This window comes from Diplotaxodon limnothrissa, linkage group LG18 (assembly GCF_057381915.1).
Source record: "Diplotaxodon limnothrissa isolate DT_005_m linkage group LG18, D_limnothrissa_male_GT1.1, whole genome shotgun sequence".
NCBI lineage: Eukaryota > Metazoa > Chordata > Actinopteri > Cichliformes > Cichlidae > Diplotaxodon > Diplotaxodon limnothrissa.
The window spans coordinates 5,542,451-5,557,603 of NC_140613.1; the positions used below are offsets into that span (position 1 = coordinate 5,542,451).

Here is a 15,153-nt window from a genome sequence, read left to right on the forward strand (position 1 = left end):
CTGATACAGACACATCTGTGAAGGGAGGCACTAAAGAAATATTCTTACAGAGCGACCAAGAGCCAATCACATGATGCAGGGTGTGGTATGTTTGGTTACAACATGCAGTAACAAGTCTGACCCAGTTAAAGTTTAATAGTTTAACTTTACGTGGATGTTTGAAATTGAAGTTTTATAGGACTCTCTGTTTAATTGTTGTTTTGTTTGGAGCGATGGTTCTTTTTATTTAAATAATTGATGATAATTTGATATATTTGATTATTTATTACTGGTGCAAACAATTCATTTCTTCATGGTGCAAATATATAGTAGACTCAGGAGTTTAACTCAGTTTTCTTGGCCTTTGTTTATCGTTTCATTTGAAATCTTAATGGGTAAAGATCATCATAATTACATATGAAATTATATGTGCAAATTATATGTTCCATTACACTTTTAACAGCACAGATTATACAGCAAACATCAGATTCGTGGATGGAGCCAGAGGCTAAATGACTGTTCAGTCCTCTTTAGGAAACGATCTTCATATGACGACAAACACGACAACAATCAGCTGTCAAACTGTACAAGAAGTTCACAGTAATGTAAAAGAAGTTATATCACTTTATTTTTAAACGTACGCACTCAGGGTCAGGACTGAAGACACTGATCGAGAAAATACTCTAAATATAAATATTCACCTAAACATTCAAAATTATTCAATTGCATGAAAAGAAATATGAACTCTCTACAATACTGGCTTCTGATTGGTTGAAAAAGCAGGTGCTGAACTTCAGAAGAGCTAAACCTGCAAAACTGTGTAAAACCAGAGTGGATGCTGCCCTCTGACCTTTCAGAAGTACGATCTTTTTATGAAGACACAGAGGCAGAGTTATTATTCATCACTTTAAAGATGATATTCGTTACATGTTCTTCACTCGTTGTCTAGTAAAGTCCAGAGAATGAGACACATGATTTCAAAACATACAGCTGCATGTTTGAGATCACAGAGTTCTTCAGTCTTATGAGAACTCATGGAGACTAAATGTCAGACACATCAACAGTAAATGTCGTTCCTCCCCCCGTGAGTTTGTGTCCTCCACACTTGTTTACACAAACATCTGAGGTTTGAACAGTGTGCAAAACCACATGTTACAAAGCTGCTGAGCTACTGAATACTGGAATATTTCATTCAATATCACCATCTGACCAAAGGACAAACACAGAGAGGATTAGAGCGCCAAACTTTGTTTCAAACTGTTTCAGAGTTTAGAGGCAAAAAGCAGAATTTCTACCTGGACAAAGAAATCAAAGCAGGAGCAAAACAAGCTTTTTACATTTATTCAAAGGCATTATGTGAATGTACTCTGAGCCACAGCCTCCTAAAGTAAAGACATTTGATCATCTAAACCAGACAGAGTCATGTTTTCAGCAGTGTCTGTATCCTCCATATAGACCATGCCATGGTCCACCTAGGGTGACCAGGTGTCTGACTTTATGTGGGACTACACAGCGCTCAGTCCTTGTTTCCCTGTGCCACACACACATTGAGCCAATGTCCAGTTTTTTTATTGACTCTAGTTTCTGTCGATCGGTAGGCCCACAAAAAAACCCTGTACAGGAAGTAGATTTCATCTCTCTGATAAAAGGAGTTCTAATCCCTGATCCTATGAGTCTGACCCAGTAGATGATATTGATATGATCATATTTATGCCTTTGTTGTTTCACAAAGGGTTAAAAACATTCACAGGTTGGACTGTGGTTCTCCTTTTAGCGTCTCTGCTGGAATTTTAACTGTGAACCTCTTAGATCCAAACTTCTGAACTGCTCATCTCACAGAGGACAAAAGGGAAGAACCCCGAATCTCTTCTTCACCTCACTTTTATACCTGCTCACCCTTTCTCCCCCCTTCCCTCACTGGACGTCACATCTTCATACTTGGGCCAATCAGGTTGTTGACATTTGATCATCTGATGTGCACCCACACCTCATCTCTCTCTGACTTACAAGATTTAACACAAAGTTTAAACTTTAAAATCACTTCATTACATTTTCTTTGTTATTCTTAACACAGAAAATTCACATTCAAAAACTTAACACAGAATAAAACAGAGTAGCCAGTAGTGGGACATGGTTCCAGCAACTCTGATGGTGACGGCCCGTTTGAAGCTGAAGCTCCGGCACGTGTGTCAAAAAATCAACACACTGCTTCAGAAACGCTGTGCTGAGGCTTGGTTTGACTGAACAGAGTCACGTGATCAATGACGTCTGAAGCTTCATTCAGCACGTCACTGCTTCAGTACCTGATTCAAAGATTTATAAGGAATTGAACCATTGGTGGGATTTGTGCTGTGTTTTGGTGATTTTGTGGGAGCGAATCAGTGTGTGACATAATTATAGACATGGAGCCAGGAAGAGAGGACGCTCTGCCTGTTCCTCAATAAAAACCAGTTCATCAGCATTTCTGCTCCCAGGTCTAAAATGTACATAAGAAATATGATGTACACATAATTATAATGATATAACTTATAGTATATTATATATAAACGTACCAGTCTGCTGGTTAATTACATAATCAGGTGGAGGCAGTGACCTCACAGCACAAGCATACTCACAACTATTATAATATTGTGCTTTACATTGTTATATTTAGTGTATTTTTATTACTAACAAACTACAAGAAGTCACAAGCAACAGGAGAACACACCATGGCACATGTTTACACAAGAACGTTTTATTCATCTAAATTATTTATTATTAAAATCGACATAACAGAATTTTTTTCACGTAAAACAAATACATGTTCAAAGCACCATATCAGCCCGATATCAGACACAACTGTCACGTGACATTAAAGAGAAGCTGTCAGTTCATCTCTGCAGAGTGGGCAATCATAATGAAGCAGTTCATTACAAGCTGTAGATTCAAGCTGCGCTTCATAGTTTTGTCCACCAGATGTCACCAAACAGGACTGTGTTGAAAAGCTTCGAGTAATGAACCGTTTTTCAATCCAAGCTTCAGAAAGCTTCATTTGGACATCAGAGGCCGTCTGATGTTAACTGGCAGCCCTTTATAGACTGCTGCTACTTTACCCTGAAGCCAAACCACTATCTGGGGTTACATACTGAACTAAGCTACACACACATTTCACACACAATCAAGAGAAATCACAGGTAAGACAATCGTATCCAAAATTCTTGTCTGCAAGAAAAATACAATAACATAAGAACAAGCAAAATATAAGAACGGGTAAATCTGAGGATTATAAACAAACATTCAATAAAACATAACAAACTTTTGTTTGAGTTCAATATCAATATTAAAACCACCCATGTGTGTTTATATGGTTAAGTAATGAAGACGACCTTCATTATACCCTCACACACACACACACACACACACACACACACACACACACACACACACACACACACACACACTGGGTAACTTAAACATATTTATTTTTAATTATTTAATTTATTTTCAACATGGCAGTATTGAGAAACTGAGCATAATTAAACCTCAGTGAAACTGCATATAAGTTCTGGTAACTGGCACATATTTATGTTTAATATGTTGTTTTAAATTTTGATCATTTTAGCTGTTTGTGCAACTGTGTTAAACATTTTTTTTCAAGATGGTAGCACAGGCACAGGCAACGTCTGCTTCCTCTCCCAACACAACAGTGTTCACGTCTTTGTTTTGCTCTTTTTCTTGTTTCTTGTTTCTTTTTACAATGCTCATACAGTTGGTGAGCTCCTCAAACTTTTCAGTCACGGAAGCGTTACGAATCACTCAGGAACTGTTGACTGCTTGGGTGGCATCTACGATCAGGGACCAAGGCAGTACTCCAAGAGGATTTCACAAAGCTTCAGCGAGCGTTTCACCTCTCATTCAAGAAGCTTCTTCAGTTCTCTGAAGAAATTCTGAACTGAAGAAGCTTCTCAGATGAGAGGTGAAACATCTTCAAGAAACTTAAAGAAGTCCAGATGCTTTTCTTTCCAAGCTCCTTAGACTGTAGTTAAACTTCACACACTGGACTTGTCAGTCACACATCCTTCGCCAGTAGGCATTCCCAGAATGATCTTTCCCCTTCTGACGCTTAGAATGACCAAATATGTGCAAAATGGACAATTCAACATGCCACCATGTCAGTCTTTTATTAAATATGACATGAAACAAATGACTGAGCCATTAAATTTGTCACAAAGGTGTTCACCTAATTCCAGGCAAATGGAATAGACTTCTATGGGACCATAAGTCTTTTTGCACTTTGACATTTGTTTTACTTTTCAGATCTGTAACCTATAACTTTTATACTGTATGTGTTTTGATCATAGGAGTCTACGGGGACTTACTTCCTTTTAGCACGTTTAGCAGTTGATGTTGGCTTCTTTTTCAGTACTGGAGCTTCCTGCTCATTGAAGACTTTTCTAAAAGGAAATGCTTAATCCAAAATGGCGTTTTAAGGGCTTGGATTAATGTCAATTTGAGCAAATATTCTTTCTTATGTTAAAAGAACATGGATCTCTGTCAGTGATAACTTCTGACTTTATAACTCAAATTTTAAGAGAGAGCTTCACTGCTAAGCTCTCATCTGTGTGGGTGTCACGGTTCGCTTGAGGACTCACACGCAGGACTCAGAGGCACAGTCAGTATTTATTACAGTTCCACCAGGTGTATATACAAACAGTGCAGGGGATAGTGCTATATACAAAGCGGTGACAGGGAAAAGGCTCCGGGGAAATCCAGGTAGGGAAAAGACACTTGCTCCTCTTCTGACTCTCTCTCCAAACACTCACACAAAAAGGGAATCCGCTCGGGGAATGCAGAGTCGGGTCCAGGGGATCTATGTACAGAAGGAAACACACGTTAGAGGTTTTGCACAGGGAAGCAAAAGAGAACTTGCTCAGAGCCGGGCTGCACTGACGCCAGTCACACACAACGATCCAGCGATGAGTAGAAGCCACTCCCTGGCTTAAATGCTGGCTGCACTGATGAGGCCCAGGTGTTTCCTCTTCAGAGGGGCGTGGGCCGAGGGCGTGAACCCACCATGAGTTCCGCCCTGGCGAGAGAGCGAGAGAGAGAACACTACTAGTCAGCGGCCTGCTGATCCCCTGGCCGTGACAGTGGGGTTCAAATCCCTTATTCAGATTAAGATTTTATGTGACATTACATTGGCAAAAATTAAATTTACTTGAATAATGTGAGTATTGGAGTAAGTACTTGAGTAATTTTTGAATAACTTTAATTTTGTAATGTGCATATTTTATGAATAATGATGTTTCAGTACTTTAATCTACTGAATAAGTAAGAATTAGACTTAATAATCTTTTTACTTTAAAAAGGGAAACTGTGTACAATCTTTTATTCTCCAGAATGCACATAATAAAAATGTTTTGGGGAATGTATATGCTTTTTAAAAACCAATTGCTTCTTACCTGATGCATGCTATAACTTTCAGCAAAACTGAACTAAAATTTGTTAACAAGCTTACCAAATAAGAAATGTTTTGTGAATTTTCTTTGCAGAGCGACTGGAAAGCCGGCTGTTATCAAAGCCCACATGCCCTAAAAAGGAGGGCGCGCTGGCCAGTAATGAGTTCATCACTCAGTTTAAGATAAGAGTTGATCAGAATAGAGGCGATGATGAAAGTCTGGAGCATCAGTTGGAGGCTGCCAACCTGTCTGATGAATCGTTCGAGGCCCAGACAGAAGTCAACGGACAAATATGATCACAGACATTTTAAAAACGCGAGTTGAGAGTTAAGGGGGAAAAATATTGTAATAAGTATATATTTGAATTGCACACTAAGATATAAAGTGATGGCAGCGAGCACAGTGTTGCAGGATTTAATTAAAAACACATCTGACTAAGACCAACTGAAATTTAGAGTTGTGTATAATAAAGTTTATTCATGATTAATAAAACAAATCTGTAATATTTTTCTTTCTCTTTTGTCCATTTGAATCTCGCTACAGCTTAAATAAAAGAAAAGAATGTGTTTTGAATAAATTAAACTCTATTCTCTCTTTTTCTTTCTTTCTTTTTTTCTTGGTGGGTTTTCATTTGCAATCAAACGCAACATTATACAATTATATAGTATAGTAAGAAATATCCTTTAACTTCATTTAGTATTTGTTTTTTAATTTTTGTTTTTATTGTTTCCCCTTCAGTTTTGTGCTTATAACATGTTCTAATCTGACATATTATGCAGTAAATTATTTTTGCAATAACTTAACAGGCCATTGTGGGAGCCAACATTCACTTATCAAAGACATATTTGTATATTCTGTGGGCTGCTTTATGGTTGTGTCATTTAGAAACATAAGCCACAACAGACTTCCACCGGAGAGTACTTAAAAATGTATTTTTATGTAAAGATATTTTAATTAACTACTATATTAAGAGAGAACCTGTTGTTACATGGATTAATTGTACAAACTGTAGAGAAATAAGTTTAAGCGTGCAACTTTTTATTCATTTTTAACTGTATTAATGTTTTTATGTTGATACAGCCGCCTCATATCTGTTTCCTCAGTGTTTTTTAAACCATGTACTCCATCTATGAGTAAGAACATGAATAAATTCCTTTCCAAATTTGTAGTTCTTTTTTCCAACTGTTTTGAGTATATATGTAACATTTCTTTACACACAAATGCAGGTATTCTTTTGCACCAAGACGTTAAAGAAATGCTAAGAAAAAATGAAAATACTACGTTGCAACCTGTGTCTATCTATCTATCTATCTATATATATATTCGTACCCTTTTTTCATCATCTAGTTTCCTGTGCCAGATCTTCTACTGATCCACTGAGGCAGACATGTAAAAAAACATGAACTAAAGCATATTTCTGTATATAAACAGGACTTTAAATCTTTATCAACAGCTACTTTAGAGGAAATTCTTCAATAAACAGCAACCAAAGGCTCAACTCAGAGGACAAAATCCAACCTGTTATAAATAGTGTGACAGCAAACTTTCTCTTGTGTAAAGTTACAAATAGGAGTAATTATCCACAGGAGCTTTTATACATAACGAAGTTATAATTCGTCCTGTAGAAATTGTACATTTAAGCTATATAGTTCCCGCTGTGATAACTCTGCTATGAATGCCTCTTATTAACTTTTATGCTTTTACAACCCACTATGAGCAAACACTCAGCAACAGTGGGAAGGAAGAACTCCCTTCTTGAAGGAAAAAACCTCTGGTAGAACCAGGAAATCTGTCTAAACTAGTTGGGGGTTAGAGCAACAGATGCAAGTCTTCAGATCATTTGCAGTGTGACTGTCTTTGTGCACACTTTAACCTCATTCAGTTTTCTTATTTGTCAAAATGCACCATGGGTAAAAACAAAACAAAACAAAATAGTAATGAAGGAGAATCCTCAGCAAAGATGAATTAAACAAGTTTTATTTTGATCAAATTTTACTTTAAGTAAAACACATCTTTATTTGATGACTTTAATGTCATCAAATAAAGACAGTTTTGATGGAGCTCCTGACCCAGCCCAAGCTCTCTATGAAGACGAGGAAAAACTCCCCAGGGGGCCAGATCGATGGGAAGAAACCTCGGGAAAGCCCATTCAAAGAGAGATCCCCTTTCCTGGGATGGCTGGGGGGGTTACAGGAACTCCAAAAAAGCAAAATTTTTATTTATTTATTTTTTAAGATTGACCCATTCTATCTACTCCTGTCCAACAGAAAAAAGAAAGGAAGTTACTACAACGTATCACACTTATATGATAAGGTGTGAATTGTGTGTTTGTGTGTGTTATCTTAGCCAGGGGTGAAGCTGGAGCTCCTCCAGTGTTGGGCGCTTCTCCGGGACTAAAGCTAAACATGCGTCCAAGAAATCCCGGCATTCTTGAAAGAAAGAAAAGATCAAAAAGATGAAGATGATAGTTCTAGTGATCCAAGGCATCAGTGAATCAGGAAGTGTGAAGTTTTCTTACCTGTGGACAGACGCTTTTTGATGCTCAGTTGCTTTGTGAGGAACCTCGCGGTACTAAAGTATCGTGCATGAAGCGCTTCATACAACACCACTCCCATTTGCCACACCGTGGTGGGTCCACACCTGTAGCAGCTCCTAATGTACCACTCGGGAGGGATGTGAAGAGGAGTGCCTAACAAACAGACACAATTGCAATTTCTTCTAAAACAAAAGACACAAATTGTTACATCTGTGAAAAGCAGGAGCAGAATATGTTACCATAGAAGACGCGATACAGAGATCGCTGCTTAACAAAGCAGCTCAGTCCAAAGTCAATGATGCGAACTCGAGGCACATCTGAGCCGGTCTCAATCAGAATGTTTGGTCCCTTGATGTCCCGATGAAAGATGTGTTTATCCTCAAGTTCCTTTACAGCATCAACTAGTTGCTTCAGAATGACCTGGAAAAGATGAAAAACACAATAATGAGTTAATGCTTTTCTGCCTTGATTGAATGCTGTACAGTCTAAGGTTCTTCCAGTCAACCTACCTTGGCCTTGTCCTCTGTCAAAGTTCTTCCATGTTCTGCTTTGTATTTTTGCAGGTCCACAGCGGGGACAGGTCTCTCCAGCACCAGGATCAGCTCTTTGCCAAGGTCAAACCACTCCAGCAAGGACACAGGTGCAGATATTCCCACTGACCCTTCTGCTTCACCTGCAAGTTTAACCATAATGGCCACTTCCACTGAGAGCTTCTTCCCGCTTTCATCCTGAAATGTTACAACAAAGTGGATGATGAGGAACGCCGCATTCAATCCAGTAATGTAAAACTGATTCAAGTGTTGGACGCTTACCGCCACTTTGCAGTAGACTTTATTTTTGGGAATGTGTTTGATGGCAACCTAGAAGACACAGAGCACTGGTGAGCATTTCCTCAGTATGACATAATGAAAGGTGGAAACACAGCAGACGTCTCAGTTTACGATATTATCCATTATCTGCGTTACTGCCTGTCTTACTACCATCATCTGAACACTTACTGGAAAACGATCTTCTATCCGGTAGCCAGCAAACACTGCTCCGCAGCCTCCTTCTCCGAGCTGGTGCTCCTCCACATATCTGGCTTGGAATTCACCTGAACAGACAAAACAACAAATCTTGTTTTATTACAGCTGTGACACAAATTACTCTCCTCTGTAGCCTAAATGTTCCTTTTGCCCTTCCCCTGAATATAAAACCCAAGCTGCTTGCTACTTACGTTTTTGGTCTGCCACTGATTTTTTGTCCTGGTCCACATTCCTTTTTTTTTTCTTGGGTGACTCTCTGTTGTCTCCCGTGGCCTTTCTTTTGCCATTTTTTGCGCACACCTGTTTGTTGTTCAAGTCTGGAGATGTGGAAAACACCAAAAGCACATCAGCTCACTGGATGATAGACACAAACACTAAACACTAATATCTTAAACCTAGCAACCACACTTAATCTACCCCCTTATTCAACTAATTAGCCTACCTTTACCAGAGTCCAACAAGGAGGATGCTTGCTCCTTGTCACCGCTCATATGGTGGAGAAGTTTAGCCTTCTTTGCTTTCTTTGTTGTGCCCTCTTCATCTTGCACAACCTTGCGCTTCACTCCTTTGACCACATCTGAGCTGGTGGAAGGACCAGCCTGCTCAGCGACCCTCCTCCTTTTTATTGGGGTCTTCTTTTCAGGACTGGCCTTTCTTTTAGCAGTCCTGCTCTTACAATCTATAAACGACAACAACACAGTGGTGAAAAAGAGTCCCCGACATCAGGACTGGAAGCAGTTTGATGGCAAAGAATTTGAAATTGCTTTTGCTTAAATTATCACAAGTTTATTCTTGGGATAAAAAAACTGACCAGTGCGAATTGATACTAGGTTTACTAAGTCTTACATCTTGATGACACTTGTTGCTCTGTTTTCACTGTTGAGTCCAAGAATAAACCTGTCACATTATTTTACCAAAAGACAAAGTGCCCCAGTAACCTTTCTTTGATTAGACATCTTGTATTAAAGTTATTTTCAATCAAACATATGATTCAATTGCTCTAAAAACGATTCACACAGTGTCAACGTTTCTAGGATTTGGATTTTACCAGGATTTGATTTTATTATTTTACTTACTTTGATCTCCTGGATCTTTCTTATCTGCCTCAGTCGTAACTTTTCTTGTTTCCTTTTTCATTTTAATTTTTTGAGAACTTTTAAAATAGAAAATGTCACCTTAATGAGTGAATAGTCCTTCAAATGTCTGGATGCTTGACTTTTCTAACTAAGCTGTATAAGTCAGTTCTGTAAGTGAGCTTTAAAAGTAAACTCCGGAGACTATGGCAACACAACATAAGAAGCTTGCCTTTTAGTGACATCACTGACTGCCAGTAAAAGTGTTCCAAGTAGTTTAAAGAAAAACACTCTGGCAGACAAAGCCATAATATTTCATATAATTCAGTAATTTCACATTAAACTTTCTTTCATTATCCTTTCATTATTTGTTTAAAGACTTGATGTGTGGATGCTACTATGAAGACTTCTAGTTGAGCAAACACTAATAAACACTGACTAGTTTATCTGAGATAAAATATAACTGACTGCAGCCTTTATTCCATGTGTTTTGTCTGTGAATGCCCCCATGTACACATGTAACCTCCACCCACTGCAACACCAATAATGTCCCGGGGCAAAGCGGGGTTTGGTGAACCAGGAGCTGTGCGCAGCCCGTGTCCACCAAAGCCTGGTGTATACCCCCTTGACACCTTATTAGAATGCTGTACCTCCATGACTGCCTGGCATGCTCTGCTCCTTCTGCCCTGGCAATCAGATGATCCTCAGCCAGGGTGGCTTGCTGGTCAATGGCAGGGAACCCCTCGGGTGGGCCACTTTGTCCAGCAAACCAATGACTGTAGAAAACATGGATGATCTAACAGTTCTCCAAAAGTACATAAAGTACTTACCTAAAAAGCAGTTAATGTCATGTTGCATTTATTTATTGTTATTACATTGTTTTACAGCAGCTAATTAAAAACCATCATCTTAACTACATGTTTTGTTTTTTTGTTCTTTGTTGTTGTTGTTTTGCAGTTGTCCTGTAGGTGATGGTGTAGCACAGAGACTGAACTAGTGGCTAGCTAACATAAGAAGGATGTACTTGAAATGTACTGTACTTGAAACTTGCATCTCATCTTTGCAGCGTTCACTTTGAAGAGAATGTCTTTACCAAGGACTCACAGGTTAAGTAACTTTACAATTGTCATATTACAATATATAATTTTAGAGCATGATTACAGCTCTGCCATCTTGATTGAAAATTAAATACATCTGGAATACGAACAGCTGATCGGATCGGCAAAGCGTGTTTCTGGAATATTATGTTTTTGTTACTGCAAGCGCTTTTTATGCAATTTTTGCAAAGCTGTATGTGGAAGGAAACTGTGACCTAGGACAAGCTGATGGCATAAGATGTAAGTACAACTCCTCTGGTTTCATATGCAAAAAAATTATTGCGCTAGCTTACGCGGTTCCCGGTTCAACAGGGATTTAAAAATAGTTACGCAAAACAGAGCGTGCCCGCTCCGACCGGCTTTAAAGAGTTAAACATGTAACAATCGAATTGCATCTTTCCATTGCCAGCCATCTCATTTTGTACAAATCCAGTCAACTCTTCCAAGTTTGTGTATTTTTTAAACCCTTACAAGAATTGAAATGTGTCCCAAATATCTGGATCCCATCAGAGGCAAGTTTCTTAAAGGAGAGGTAGTAGCTGCTCCACCATAGGACCAGTAGGACCTCCAGCACACAATGAACACTTAATTAACATTAACACATTTATTAAAACACAATTTTAAACAATAACCCTTTTCTTTTAGTGTGTTTCAATTTGTTCCTACCGCTCCATTGGAACAGTGTACTATCCAGTAACAGCATCCAGCTGGCAGAAGCATACACCTGCAGCAAGGAGAATCTACCAGGCAGGATAGCGCAGCGGAGTCATCAGATGAGGATGATCATGAAGTGGTTCATCCAGCAGGAACAGGATACCAAAAGGGGAGGGAAAAAACACAGAAAGCATAGTCATGACTAACTCAGTGTCACTAACAGCTGATCTAGCAGTCTTAACATCATAAAGGTACAGGCTGGTCCATATAAAAAATATTAACAGAAAAAATAAATGCTGTTAACCAAATTTTCTTAGGCAAAAGCACATAATCTTGATATTTGACCTTGTATCAGCCGCCATATTGGAAAGGTAGCCAGGTTTCCTTAGCTGCTAGCTTGCTAACAGTCTGCTATCCAGCCCGGTAATAACTTCATTCACATATTTTACAACATTTAGCTTTCTTCCTTAACAAAAACATCGCAGTTGTGGATTTGAATCTCGCTGCAGCATAATAAGACCCAGAACATTCAATTTGAACATGTGCTGCAAGCTAACTCCCCAGAGGAGTTCATGCAATGGCCAATGCCTGTCGGATTCGGCTCATGACTTCTCTGTCTAACAACACATTAAAACATCAGTTTCAAGTACAAATGTTTCATAAACTTATCTACAGCGGCTCATATTAAATGTACCCAAGTTTCCAGCTGGCAGTGGGCACAAGAACAACACTCCTCATCAGATCAAGGGAGGAAAAGAAAATTCTAGAGCTGGGCTGGGTGGCTGCTATGTAGGGTTGCCAACTCCCTGAAAAATAAATAAGAGACACCTCGTGGCCAGGGCCGGGCAACCCAGTTCACCCTTCCCAGTGTGGTGAATTTTGTAGCCCTTTTTTTGTGTGTGAAATTATTTTTTAACCATTTGACTTGAATTTGATTTAAGCAGATGCATATTCTTTGTGATATGACCATATGGGAAACAAATGATCATTTAGCCATTTATTTTTAGTTCAAAATGACAACATTAACACAGTAAAACAGGTCTCTTTCTTAAACAGAAGCCTGTCATGCTTAACTTTTGAGAATATAAGTAAATCTTTCTTTAAAAGAACTCTGTCCTGCTTAACTTAAAATTATATAAATTAATAGAAAACAATAGAACGAAAAATATTCTTGTAACAGTGCACATATAGTGCATTTAGTACAATTGGCTTCAGTTGAGGTATTATTTCAGCTTTTCTAATGCTAATCAGCTGCTCCTGTTTGTAAACCCACTTGTTCCCATGATTACACATCATAACTCATCATCATTATTAATCTATGTATTACTTTTATGTATTAGTCATCTATTTGTTGTAATCATCTATCCTTGCAGTTGTTTATTACACAAAATAAATTATATTATCACACTTCTGGCCACATAGCGCTGATATTCACTGCACATGCCCATATTAACCTTAACCAGAGGGTTTGAAAAAAACAAACCAGTGTTTACATACCATATCTGCTTCTGCCGTGGCCTGGTGGACAAAAAATTGGTTAAGGGTTCTCCGAGCTTTCACGCCCCTAATGTTCTTCATGTGCCCACCACTAGAAGCATGCCTATGGAAAAAGTGCGCCGGCACACAGTGCAGTGCGCTTTATAGGTGTTATGGTGCATTTTCCCAGCCAGGTGTTTTCCTTTTCCCATTCCTCCCTGTACTTTTGCAGCCTTTTTTTTTCTTTGTCTGAACAAACAAACATTGCTGCTCTGATGCTGGGCTTACACTGTGCGATTTTTGGCCCAGTTTGAGCCGATTTTTGAGTCGTGCGACCGATTTGGTGATCGGCCCGATTTGGGCCTTCATCGTGCATCGTGTAGTATACGTGGGGTAACGAGAAGCGATTAACACCTCACGACCAGCTCCCGATATCAATCGCTCGGCTAACACTGCTCACGCGCAAACACGTAAACGTCGGTGAAAAAGATGGAGCAGCACGGCTGTGCAGCGTGTGAACTGGACACAAGCGATGGAGGCACAACTTGTAGAACTTTGGAAAGCTCATCCGAGCCTTTTCGATGTGGCATCACAAAATTATCACGACCACAACAACCGTGAAAACAGTTGGATCTACACTGCTGCTCAATCACAGCTGCCTGATCATGTTTTTCATTAGCAATTTAGCAAAGTTGATGTTGGTGGTGTGTCTGTGTGAGTGAAAGACAGAGAGAGCGAGCGACAGATTTTCTGTTATAACCTTCATTTTATGGACGCACAGTGTGAGCGCTCAGGTCGCATCAGAGCATCGGGTGGTATAGTGTGAGACCTGCATCGTGACCTACCAACTTCTAACCCCTGCGCGTCAATCGTGCAGTTTGAGCAGGAGCTGAATAACGTGACTGAAAAAATCGCACAGTGTCTGCCCAGCTTTACTGCCCAGGTGTACTGTCGTCCGAGACTTGCACCGCAGTGTCGGCGTTTGTTTCCCTGTTGGCCATGCTTGTTGTTGTGGTCATCTGTTGTCTTCCGGTATTTTCTCCGTAAGCGACCTTTCCTCGACCAATGAGATGAGCGGTAATCTGAATTGTCATACTCGAATTGTCATAAGTGTGCTGTCAGCTCATTGGTCACAAAGCAGGAGAGGGGCTGGGAATTATGTTTTCAAACAAAGCGTTAATTCCATTAACATTTATAGACTACTTTTGATTCTCACTGTATTGCGGGACAAAGTGCGTCCCTTATTAGCTCAATACGGGACGTGTACTTTTGTTTCGAAATACGGGACGATTCCGTTTTTTAAGGGACGGTTGGCAACCCTATCTGCATCACAGGTGACTCCACTCATCCGTCCAACACCTTCTTCAGTTTGCTGCCATCAGGAAGGAGACTGAACAGCCTTCGGGCCAGAACCAGCAGACTGAGCGACAGCTTCATCCATCAGGCTGTCAGGATGCTGAATTCACTCCCTGCTCTCACACACGAACTCCAGACCTGCATTAACCTCTTTCCTCTGAACCCCCCACCCCCCAAACATATGAACTCTGACCCAACACTATTACTTTTTCACTGTCCGCCCCACCCCCACTTGCACACAAACTTGTCCACAATCACTATGATTGTGTTGGACACTGCTGTTTAAATAACTGTATAGTATTGTATTGTGTTGTGCATAAAACTTTTATTTTATTTTTATCCTTTTATCTTTATATTGTTTTAGTGTACACTGGGGGCCATGGGAGGATTGCAATTTCAAATTCTTGTGTATGACTGTATGTATATGGTCCTTGACAATAAAGCTGACTTTGACTTTGATATAAATCACACTTCTGTGTTTAACAATTACAACACTTGATGCTGTTTTTCTGATTCAGG

General features: G+C 39.5%; 1 protein-coding gene across 5 annotated transcripts; it reads right to left on the reverse strand.

Annotated features, from left to right (window-relative positions):
• Window positions 1-7,039: 7,039 nt before the first annotated feature.
• LOC146612958 (serine/threonine-protein kinase pim-1-like) lies at window positions 7,040-14,330 on the reverse strand. Of its 5 annotated transcripts, none has more exons than XM_085377097.1 (11): window positions 13,300-14,330; window positions 11,815-11,888; window positions 10,702-10,827; window positions 9,421-9,657; window positions 9,170-9,295; window positions 8,952-9,046; window positions 8,766-8,813; window positions 8,463-8,681; window positions 8,193-8,373; window positions 7,936-8,106; window positions 7,040-7,846 (listed from the first exon to the last, which is right to left on the reverse strand). In XM_085377097.1, exons 3-11 carry the CDS (start codon window positions 10,718-10,720, stop codon window positions 7,755-7,757), a joined length of 1,188 nt encoding a protein of 395 aa, XP_085233223.1. In that variant the 5' UTR covers window positions 10,721-10,827; window positions 11,815-11,888; window positions 13,300-14,330; the 3' UTR covers window positions 7,040-7,754. The 5 variants fall into 5 exon arrangements, with proteins under 5 accessions (XP_085233223.1, XP_085233222.1, XP_085233220.1 ...); XM_085377096.1 differs by adding an exon at window positions 11,620-11,713 and having other exon boundaries at window positions 8,463-8,813; XM_085377094.1 differs by having other exon boundaries at window positions 8,463-8,813.
• Window positions 14,331-15,153: the final 823 nt, after the last annotated feature.